The sequence below is a fragment of the Typopeltis vanoorti genome, chromosome 13 (assembly GCF_054136105.1).
Source record: "Typopeltis vanoorti isolate ZY-2024b chromosome 13, IOZ_Tvanoo_1.0, whole genome shotgun sequence".
Lineage (NCBI taxonomy): Eukaryota > Metazoa > Arthropoda > Arachnida > Uropygi > Thelyphonidae > Typopeltis > Typopeltis vanoorti.
The window spans coordinates 29245165-29257546 of record NC_143561.1 but is presented as its reverse complement, the minus strand read 5'-3'; the positions used below and the strand labels follow the sequence as shown (position 1 = coordinate 29257546).

General features: G+C 36.6%; 1 protein-coding gene across 3 annotated transcripts in view; it reads right to left on the bottom strand.

The window, feature by feature from the left end:
- Positions 1-632: 632 nt before the first annotated feature.
- The window catches only part of LOC150100019 (uncharacterized), a 204483-nt gene continuing 192733 nt past the window's right edge, over positions 633-12382 (bottom strand). For 2 of the 3 annotated variants that reach the window (XM_090402543.1, XM_090402544.1), the window contains 5 exons: positions 12240-12365; positions 10877-10999; positions 6568-6777; positions 1537-1733; positions 633-1439 (listed from right to left, as the gene is read on the bottom strand). In XM_090402543.1, coding sequence (XP_090258669.1) covers positions 1413-1439; positions 1537-1733; positions 6568-6777; positions 10877-10999; positions 12240-12365 — 683 coding nt within the window. In that variant the 3' untranslated portion in view covers positions 633-1412. The remainder of the gene's footprint in view (positions 1440-1536; positions 1734-6567; positions 6778-10876; positions 11000-12239; positions 12366-12382) is intronic. The other variant, XM_090402542.1, reaches the window with a different exon arrangement.

Here is a 12382-nt window from a genome sequence, read left to right as displayed (position 1 = left end):
GCCATCTCAAGAATTTAAAATGTGTTGAGACACAGATGGAGAAAGAGTAGAGATCCCTCAGGTGCCCCAAGCAGGCAAAGATAATCCTGTGGACTTTTGAGGGTCCACTAGCAAATCCCGTAGACACTCTTAGGTGTCAACCAGCAATAAAATGTTACTCTATATATATATAAATATCCCGTAGATCAAATCGATCTACCAGCATCGGTAGCAAATATTTCACCTTAAAAATCCTCAGAAAATGAAGAACACTTACCTCTATATATATCATTTATCATTCAAAACTATCGCATTGAACTAATACGCGAGCCGCCATTTGCATTCGCCATCTTCCATCCTCACCCTTTTCATATTCTGATTTTTGTGAGAAATTAATTGTAATGTTATGATATAAAATTATTAAAGGTGTGTATTGTATTTTTACAATACACACTACTATTTTTTTAATTAAATATAGAAATATATTATTTAAATTAAAATTAAGTTACATTGTATTTTTTATTATTAAAACACTTAAGGAAATTGAACAACGTTGTTAAGGATATAAATTAAATTAAACTTTAATAAATATTATCCGATATTTCGGCAATGTCACATTGCCATCTTCTAAAGGAACTTACAAAAAAAGCACGTGCACGTAGGCACTACAACACAGAAACTGGGAATGAAGAGATGAAGCTATTGTTCTCCTAAAAGTCCTGATGGTGCCCTCTAGCGGGCTAAGTAGGTGTTCTTGGCCGTTGGGCTGAAGGTCTGCTGATGTAAGCCTCCCAGATTTGGGGCAGTCGCATACAACCAATTTTGTTGAGGTTTGGAGAATTTCTTAGGGCTGAGGCCGATTCCAAAAATAGTCTTTCGTATTTGTATTTGCTCCGGTGTATTACTGTAGCTTTCTTCCACCGTATTCTGTGGCGTGTATCCAGAGCATGGTCCGCAAGACCAGAATGGATGTACTTGTGAAACCGGATGTAGTCCTTGTGTTCAGAAATTCTGATATTCGCCGGCCCTGAATACAGTGAAATCATCTGAAACAAATCTCGCGACATCTACATTTGATAATAGATATGTTGCTATCACGTTTCTTGTAGCCTGTTTCTGTTATTAGTCGAATGGCAGTGAAGCCAACACCAGAATTTGTTCATTGTTAGCGCTATCAGTTTTGTTAACAGTGTAGAGGATTTTCTAAGGCTTGGGTCTCTTCTGTCAACTGTCTTTGGAATTCAAATCTAGGTCTTTGTAACCGATGTTGGTTCTTCTCTTTGCACTACTGATGCACTCACCCAGGAAGGATAGCGGTATGCCTTGGGGAATTTTTAATATGTTAAAGTAGACAGAAACATGGTCCAATTTGTCGACTGTTCTAACGTTATGCTATTCAAAAATATGGTTGAGATTATCTTTTGTGTCTTTTATCATGAACAGGAAAAGGTGTCCGTAATCTAGAAAGAAATAGAAAATAAACGCCGTTTGCAAGATTGTTATCATTATAATCTAACGAAACAAAACGAAAATTCAAATGTGAATTCTGTTACTTACTTTCTCACACTTGATAGAATCTGTTTTGTCACCCCATGTGAGATTTTTCCAGCAGGTTACCACAGGGTCTCCAATTAATTTATATCCAAGATCGCAAATGTAGTAACACTTCTGTTGAACTTCGCTCCGTCCCTGTTCACATGATTTAGGATGAAGTACCCCGTATTCGGGTTTTTTCAACTTTGGACATGTCTGCGCTAAATAAATCAACACATTAGAAAAAAATGGTCAGAGTTAGAATTACTAGCATATGATCAAGTGCACGTTTTTAGATGACTCCAAAATTTACAAGAATTTAAAAAAAAATGTTAAAAACGCACATCTAAATGTTCTTATAATTACTTCGTTTCCTCTCAAAAGCATCTTTTTTTAGAAAAAAGTAAAAGTGATCTCAGATTACCCTAGCATTTCGTTTTTCCAGGTTGTTCCGCCATTAGCATATGATAGGGGTGCTCAACCCGTCGATCGCGGAGCGATTTTTGGTCGATCTCTTGTGTATTCCCTCTTAATTACAAATATAATTAAAACTGAAAACATAATTACTAAATATATGAAGAGCCGAAGGCCGCTTCCTTTATGGGATGTAATATCTCTTAATTTAAATAATGAAAATATAATATTTTATTTATCATTATTTTGTATTATTTTTAATTCGCTTTAAATATTGCTATTGTTTAATTATTTTTCGTTAAAATTGTCAAATCAGTAATTTTCTTATAAGTCCGGGTAAATGAATTAATTTGGATCAGTGGAAGTCAAACAGCGAGCCGAGTGAATACGATTATAAGCAAAGTGTAAAAACTCGATTGTAGCTTAAATATTAAATATTCCAAAGCACATTACATCGATTTTTTACTTAGGTTAAGTCCCATGTGAATATTGTAAAAAAATAAACTTTGTTTGTCTCGGTATAGCTTGTATTATATGTTTTTGTAAATAACTCTTTTGAGGCTAACTGTATATACTGCTTTAATAAGAATATGTTAGAATGTTCAAAACAAAGGCAATGTTTTTGTCGCCGAAGCTGTACATGGCGGCATTAGAAAGATTGTTATTGAAACTTGTACGTATGAGAAAGGCTTGCAGGCTCTAAGTGTACACATCTCCGAAGTCAGTCAGAAAGAGTTCAAACAACTTTCCGATGGCCGGCAAATTACGATCAAAAGAAAGCGGAGGAGAACAAAAGGCGTGCCGAACTTGAAACTTAAGATGAAAGGCTCATACCGATTCTTTGGGGGGTTGGCAAACTTCATGCGAGGTCTCAGAGGAGGCCTAATAAAAAGGGACTGAAGGGGTCCCGGTTCCAGAATTGCTGTCAGAGAGGAGGCCGCCCGGTCCATAGTCGCCGTCAGAGAGACTGAGTGGATCCACGTTGTTTGAGAGAGGAGTTTTCCGCTTCCATAAAGGAGCTTCTCGGTTCGAGACGTCGCTAGAGAGAGAGACTACTTCTAGGCTGCAGCCAAGGTTTCAAATTGCCGAAAGGAAAAGTTCCAATTGCCGGAGAAAAGTTTCCAGGCCAGGTTAATGTCAGACATTCACCAGTGTGTTGCGTTTTCATTAAAATTTGATGATTCAAACGATTTCAGTGATATTGCTCAGTTAATGGTATTTATTCGCATGGTATTTCAAGATTATTCAAGTAAAGAAGAACTTTTGAAAATTATACCATTATTGGGAAGGCCTAGGGGAGAAGACATTTTTTCGGCATTTGATGAATTTGTGAAACAACACAAACTTCCACTTTTTAAACTTGTGTCTATTACTACTGATGGTGCTCCTGCAATGATAGGTAATAAATCAGACTTCATTTCATTACGCAAAAACGATGAAAAATATCCATATTTTTAACGTGCCACTGTATTATTCACCAACAAGTACTGTGTAGTAAAAGATTAAACACGAAAGATGTTTTGGATATTACATTTAAAATTGTAAATTCTGTCCGAGGAAAAGCCCTGCAACGGCGGTTATTTAAATTACAGGCAGATGATGATGATAGGGAACTTCTGTTGTACAATAAAGTTCGCTGACTCAGCAGAAGTCAATTTTTAGAAAGATTTCTTGTATTAATTTTTCCTGATGAAAAAGGAGATATTTATCCACAATTTAGTTATAAAAGATGGTGTTACACTTATCATTTTTAGTAGATTTCTGTACGAAAATAAGCAATTTAAATTTAGAGTTAGAAGGGAGAGATAAAAATTTAATTGACATGTTAAGTTCAATAAAAACTTTCCAACAATACTTACTTTTATTAAAGAAAAATATAAATGACCGCAAATTTAGACTTCTCCCATATTTATTAAAATTTTTTGAACAAAATCAAGAAATGCTTCTCTATGATTTAAAAGAATTTATTCGTGAAATAGAATTAGTTGAGGAAGAAATAAATTCAGATTTAAAGATTTTAATAAAACCGAAATGATTTTATCTTTTATCAATAATCCATTTCAAGAAAACTTGAACATCACAGAAATTTCAAATAAAATTAGTGGGCTGTTTGATATAAACCAAGCTGAAATAGAACTTGAGATAATAAACATTCAGAATAGTTTACATTTAAAATCAGTAAAAAATGAAGTCATTTGGAAGTATGCACATGAAAAATTCCCAATATTAACTGATATTGCGCGAAAAATTCTATCGTGTTTTGGATCGACATACTTGTCAGAATCCGCTTTTTCAAATATGCGTCATAAAAAAATCAATTAAGAAACCAAATTTCAAATGATCATTTGGATGATTGTCTGCGATTGGCCACTTCTTCATATCAACTTGACTATGAAAATATTGCGAGGTCCAAACAATGCCAAATTTCACATTAACTTTTTTTTTAATCAACCAGCATTTCCTGTAACTTGTGAGTTTGTAATCAATCTATATATATATATATAGATTGATTACAATATATACAGGGTGTTCGGGATAAATTTGACAGTTTCGTAAGGAAAAAGAAAATCTTCTTTGTATCTATTAAATTTAATGAATTGACAAAAAAACATTACAGGCAGAGTTAATTACAATACTATCAACAAGATTTACTCAAAATAACCACCATTAGCATCGATCACAGCTTCAATTCTGCTTCGGAACCTCGAACAAGCTGATGCTACAGTCTCCCTGGGAAGGGCCGCAAAAACTGTTTTAATTTTATCCATTAACTGGGCTTTTGTATTACTGGAAGTGCGATTGGTGTCTTTTTCAACTGCGCCCCATACAAAATAATCCATGGGGTTAAGGTCTGGGGAGTTTGCAGGCCAAACATTTGGACTGGTGAAGTCGTAGAAATTTTCAGACAACCATTTTTGACTTTTCCCAGAGGTGTGGCAAGGGGCCGAATCCTGCTGCCATACATACGGCCTACCATTGGCTACCCTTGTTATCCAGGGCTTGACTACAGTTAGCAACTCCACGAACAAAGCCCGAATTCCAATGCCAGGGTTCTTCAACACCTGTTCCTGCAGATTTGCGAGGAATTCTGCTGTACGAACGCAATCAGATCGTCTGCTAGGGATCGTTCTTCTTGCTACATCCTCGTAGTAACCATTGCAAGTCTCTAGTTCATGCCTGATTGTTTTTACTGTATTCAGGGAGCATTGGGCAGCAGTCGTAATATCCTTATTTTGATGGCGGACACGAATCATCATGATACAAGTTATTCTCTTCCATGATTCAGGTGGGTTCCAGCTATCCATCCTTTCTGACATCTTGTATATGAATGAAGAAGGGTCCAAACTTTTAAATGAAGAGAAGTGTGTGTTAATACATGTAACTTACGGAAAAATATAATTAATTATAAATATGTCAAATTTATCCCGAACACCCTGTATATTATATATAAATTTTTAAATACACAAATAAAGTTTTTAGTTGTTTATTTGTGCGTAATCAGATATCAGGTTGGGGGAACGTGATCTATATAAGAGAGTAGATCGCCGAATAACTTTTTATAGAAAAGTAGCTCGCGTAGTAAAAAAGGTTGAACACCACTGGCATATGCGTCCTCAGTAAAAATATTCACTTTTGTTCGTCGCACGCTGCAATAAACGTTTCAGAAAAGAAATCCACTTGAAAATGAAAAATTAGGTAATAGTTGTCCTAGGCTTTAACATAGATTTTCTCGGGTAAGCCATATTTTATGACATAATGTTCTTTCCTCTCCCTACTATTCCACAAGCACAAAAAAGTAATAATATTTTGTAAATCCTCCTTGCTTACTTAGAGTGAATTATTTTTAAATCGCCCAATTGTAATCCTTGTACTTTATTACTTCCATCAACTTAAGACATCTTTTCGGTACTTATTTTACTATGAAGCTTTGGGTGGGTTGCGCGAAGATTCTGAGCGATCTATCGAGAGGTTTGAAGGTCTCCAAGAGTATACGACCAAAGTTTGCAGCGGAGGGGATCCAAAATTATAATTATAGTCGGCATCTACGATGTCCTTTGGATGGAAAGACCTAGGTCCTGCTTCTGTCTAAGACTCAGTTGACATTAATAAGCGCTTTTTTAACTAACGTGAGTTAGCCTATATCATATGCAGGCAGCACGATTTTAAATCTCGCAAAATAGGCAAACTGGCCAGAATAAAATTAAATCGACATAATACTGACTTCAGCATGCTTCGACCTTATTCCAAACAGCAGCAACCCAGTTATCCTTCTAACAGATTATCCGAATGCGGATTATCTTTGCTTCCCGTGTTGAAATAGAAAGCTACAGACATAAGCTGAGAATTCAGCTTTTTGTTGAGTAATTATGCAAAAGTCTGAAGAAATAATGTAAGTCGTCTAATGTTTCATAGAAATTGCTTCTCGTTCGATTCTTATTTACTTTATTTATTCTGAAAAAAAAATCACGAATATGCGTTCATGATTCATGTTCAGTGTTTAATTTTGAGTGTGTGCGTGTGTGTGTTATTTCAGATATGTTATCTGTTAGCTTCATGATATTTTATTATTATTATTATTATTATTATTATTATTATTATTATTATTATTATTATTATTATTATTATTATTATTGCACTTACCGATGCAGGATGCCATCTGTCCTTGCCACTTTCCATCTTTGTTACATTTCATGGTATCCAGAGTGCTGGCTTTATATCCTTGATTGCATTTGATTTGACATTCCGATTCTGCTTCCACACCCGTGTCATTAATTTCAACATTCTTCCTGTCAGGTGTGTTACACAAAAACTTGCTATTGGGTGGAATGAACGGTCGAGGACAGGCGAATACTAAATGATTTAGAAAGAAAAATTCTACTTGTAATTGAGAATGCACACTTTCAAAATAAAAATGCGAAGCAAGCGAGATTATAATAAAGAACTAGCCCATTTATTGATGATTCTTGCTAGTAATGCTTTTTGCTGAGCGTTTTTATCTATAACGTATGTTCTTAAAAATCTATAATTATAATTTTGATAGTAATAAAGAATTAAGTAATATATTTAGATTCTTGTCAAGTGTCAGAGTATTTCTCCATCTAGTTGATGAATTTTTAAATGATGGGAATTAAAACCTCTGTTGCTATCCTTTCCTTTAAGTTTCTTGATGAGAATAGGCGTAATGAAACTTGCAACATACAGTTATTGCTTTCAACAGATACGAAGTTGTGTCGATCAAAAGCTAAATATATAAATCTATCAGATAACAAAAATTGTTTTTCACTTGATGACTAGAAAACTTGACTAAAAATCTAAATTTACCACAAGAGTTACGCAGATAACATTTCATTTAAACATTTCAACTAGCCATGAGTGGAAGAGAAGAAGAATAAGAAGAAGAAGAGGAAATTTCTCGATCAGTGTACACTAAATGAAATTAAAACTCATCCCTTAATTCCTTTTTTTTTCTTATTATTATTTCCGAATCTGTATCACTCCACCACTTTGAATCTCCTTATGCAACATTTGTTATCTCCTTTTTACGACATCTGTAACGTGTTCAGAGCTGCGAATTTCTCCGCGTTTGACTATGTGACGAACATAGCCAAACGCGGAGAAATACGCAGTATCGAACACATGAAAGGATTTGAAAAGAAGTATGCCACAAAAGTCAGAACTGATGTTCATAATACGAAAGAGAAGCATAATGCTATCTGGAATGAGAGGAAATTGCAATTCATTGTATATGACAGTCATGTAAGAGGAAGTCGTGAAGCCGTCTAAAAAAAAAAATCGTAATATACAACTTAACATGGATGAGAAACAATTTGTTAAACTTACCGACTAAGCCACGTATGTGATACGTGTGTGGCGTTTTCCAGTTGTTAACTAAAACATCTCTCATTATTGTGAGCGAGCACTTTGCAAGAATATATCATCCGGGTGGTGACATTGCAGGAATGAATGAATCAATAGATTATACGGGAATTGTGGTGAATGAAGTGGATGTGAGTAGTCTATTGCATAACCTCAATGTCAATACATCTGTGGGATTGGATGGTATACCAGCTCGTGTCGTAAGTGAAGCGGCTAAAGAATTGTCAGTGCCCTTGACCATTTTGTTTAATTTGAGTCTCGGGTCTGGGTTAGTCCCGAGGGGGTGAAAAGAGGGGAAAATAGTTCCACTGCATAAAGGAGGTTCCAAGACCGCTGTTGTAAATTACCGACCGATCAGCATATCAGGAATCGTTGTCAAGGTCTTGGAGAAAGTAGTCAAGGGAAAAATACAGGATTGGATAGATGAAAATGGGATACTGTACGGGGGACAACATGGTTTTGTGAAGGGTAGATCATGCCTCAGTAACTTGCTCACGTTTTATAACACAGTGACGGCTGAACTGGATAAGGGTAATGGGTTTACAGTGATACTGCTGGACTTTGCTAAGGCCTTTGACAGGATACCACATGGAATTCTAATCAGTAAACTGAAGTATATGGGGACGGATATCGGGTTGGTGAGATGGAGAGGAGGGTGTTGATGGAGAGATATTAGAGAGTGGTTTATTCAGGAGTAGAGTCCAAAAGACGGCCTGTGACTAGTAGTGTGCCGCAGGATTCTGTTCTTGGACCACTGGTGTTTAATTTGTTCATTAACGATATAGGGAAGGATCTGAGAGGAACTGTTCATTTGTTTGCTGATGATGCAAAGTTGGGTAGAGCAATAGTGAATGTGCAGGATGATTTGGATAGGTCGAAGGACTGAGCTAAGGAGAATGGATGTCAATTTAATGTGGAAAAATGTAAGGTTATGCATTTTTGGGTGAAAAGATTAGCAGCAGTATACCACATTGGTGGAAATGTACTCCAGGAGATTGACGAGGCCAGGGATTTAGGAGTGTTGGTGGATAGGGAGTTGAAGTTTAGCGGACACATCGCAAAAGTGGCTAAATCAGCTCATCAAATCACCTGATTACTTAAGAATACTTTGACGAGTAGAGACAAGCAAGTTATTGTTCCTCTGTATCGAGCCTCATCTAGACTATTGTGCCCAGATTTGGGCGCCAAGGTTTCTTCTTGATGGAGAGGATCCAGAGACGAGTGACCAAGATGATAGCAGGTCTATGGAATGAACCTTATGAGAACAGGTTGAAGATTTGTGGGCTGCAGAAATTGGTTGATAGGCGGAAGAGGGGTGATATGATTGAGACATTCAAATTGCTGAAGGGTTTCCATAAGATTAATTCAGAAGACATTTTTGAGAACATGATTGGTGGTGGGAGGACTAGGGGCCATCCATGGAAACTGGGCAAGAGTGTGATCAGCAAGGGTGTTAGAGCTAGGTTTCTTATTTAGAGAGTGGTGAATGAGTGAAATAAGTTGCCAGAGTCTGTTATGGGTGCCATGACTGTGAATGTGTTCAATGCGAGGTATGATAGATACTGCGTGAATGTTGAATAATTGTTCTTGACATGATGTTAGGGCCTCCCTCGGTGAGTCTAAGGACTCCTTGGAGTTGCCCGTAATAATAATAATAATAATAATAATAATAATAATAATAATAATAATAATAATAATAATAATAATAATACGGCAGATGAATTAGAAATTGTTATGCAGATATACGTAAACGTCCCTTATGCGCATATGCAATTCACGCGCCTCACAAACGTGTTCTAGACAGTAAGCATCAATACTGTTGATCACAATGGGAAGAACAAAGGATCTTTCGGAGTTCGACAAAGGGCTTATTGTGAGTACCTGTCCGACTAAAGCCACGATTTTGAAAACAGAAGACCTGACTGATTTCGCAAAAGGTGAGATATTCCAGGCCTTTAATCAGTGGAAAAATATCCCATATTGCTTGTGTAAGAGGCTTAACTGTGGTCCTAAGACACTCTGTCAGGAACAAGATCGCCGTTGTCTCAGAAGACGTACAAACAAACAGAACTTCCTGTGTGCAGCAATTGACCGAAGCATTTAATGAAGGCTGTTCCTGGCCGTATCTTGCGAACTATACACAGAGAATTGAAGAGGATCGGTATTGGCAGTCGCATGGCTATAGAGGAAACCGCTAATTTCTGCGAATTTCTAATTCGATGTAGGACCTCCTTTCGCTGCGATGACTGCAGCAATCCCACGGGGGCATAATTTCCACAAGCGTACGATATCGATCAGTGAGAATTTTGGACCATTCTTCCTTAATGAGGTCCTGGGCTGTTGTTGGGCGAATGTCGCTTGACATGCTCCAGTTCATCACATGCATGCTCAATAAGGTTGAAATCAGGGCTCTGTTGGGGGCCAGTTAAGTGTAGTGATATTCATTTTCACAAACCACGGAGTTATAGCAAGCAGCCGTTTGACACGATTCATTGCTCTACTGAAAGGGCAATGGTCAGTTCCATAGAAACGCCACAAAGTAGGAAGCATTGCCTTGTCCAGAATGTTCAGATATCTCTCGGAGTTCAATGTTCGTGGCACCACAAACAGTAGTCCAGAGTTGAACCAGGAAAAATAGGACCATACCATCACACCGCCAACTCAAAATTACATAATTGGGATTACGCACTCTGGTAATTCATGGGTCATTCACCACACCTACACTCGTCCATCTGCTCAGTAGAGGGGCTAGCGTGATTCGTCACTCCATAACACAGTTTTCTAAGCCACCACGTACACGCTATTTGTACTGAAAATGGCGTTGCATGTTGGTTCGGTTAATGTGGGGCTTGCATATTGCGGTTTTTTTATCGAAACCCTTGTTGTGAGCCTCAATTCTGTGTTCCAGTCGATGCCAGGGTATCGACATTACCCAGAACATTCGTAATATCTTTAATGCTGATTATGAATCAAAAAACTGAACTTTAGAAGCCGTGTGTATTTATTTGAATGTACATTAAATATAAAGTACAAACAAAATTATAAAATGCAAAAAAAGTATGGTTTTACTTACCTGCACACGTTCTGTAGTCGTGTGATAACTGATAACCATCTCTGCAAGAACAGTAGTAACTCCCATTAAAATTGACGCACTGATGGCTGCATCCACCGTTGTTCTTTTCGCACTCATCAATATCTGAAATTTGAAGATAATTGCAATTATAAAGTGTACAGTAGTGAAACATGAAGAACTCGTCAACATCATCGTTATATCATTTTTACTGCTATGCATCGGATTCGTTTTTATGACTCTTTATTGGACGTAGTCAAGATTTATATTTCATTATTTTTCATATACTTTATCTAAGTAGAGATAGTTTTATAGTTTTACATTCATGTTGAAGGAATTTAGAAAATATACAGTCATAATACACCGATTTGTTTTACACGTATTCGTTAGACCACTGCAATTTTAAAAAGTTATAATAACTCAATGAATAAAATCTAACATTAAATTTTTGAAATTTTAATATTTTCTCCTTTTGATTTGAAGCTATTTTCTTTCTGGGACATTTGATTGAACTTTTCCTAGGACTAATGTAATCAGGATTTTTTTTTTTTTTTGCTCACCTTGGCAACAAACTTTCTTTGGGCTTTCTCCTTTGAGACCTTGAGAAATTTTGAATGAAGTTGCAAAGATTTTTCGTGAGGTCCACCTAAGCTTTTGATCCCACTCCACTGCGAGGAATATGGTAGTTAAGCCCTTCTTTCTCACCTTTCAAACCTGTGCAATAGGGTGGCCAGTTTCCTCGTCATCACTTACTGCGTTTCATATGGGCAGTTGTTGTTTTTTGGGGGTCTTCCACCTAATCCGTTCTTGCATTAGGTAGAATACACATCAGGATTCTATTCTTTCCCCGTTCGTTTTCTTCTGCTTTTTAGTGCTCTTCTCTCATTTAAAGAATTCGTTATTATACTTCATTTCGCCTTCTTAATATGCAAAACCTAAGCATTAAGCCAACAAAATATAAAGGAATGATTGGTACCTTTAAAATCTATGTAGCATCCTGTAACATCCAAAAATAAGGGATCAAGTCGGTATAAGTAAAACTCAGTCCTTGTGTGTGACAAAACAAAACTGTTTTGACTCTTTCACTCTTTTTGATGGACATGCATTTAACCTAGTTAGTTACATTTGACAGGAGATCGGACTCACTTTGCTTGCAAAAATTAGCCCTAATCGGTTTGGGCTAAAAATTACGTCCCGTGCGGTTTCTGTCCTCTATAACGTCATTAATCTATATACTCATTTGACTCAAAAATTTGTACTGTATTCATTTTGAGTAAAATTTTACTCATTTCAGTCATATTTTATGTATCTTTATGCATACTCGTTTAATCAGTCAATGTGTCTTCAGTAGTTTTGCATTACTTACCTTCACAAGCATAACTATCTACAGGGGAAGGATAAAACCCATCATTACAGAAGCATCGAAAACTTCCGTTATTATTTTCGCATCCGTGTTGACACCCACCATTGTTGATGTCGCATTCGTTAATATCTGGAAGAGAAACAGGA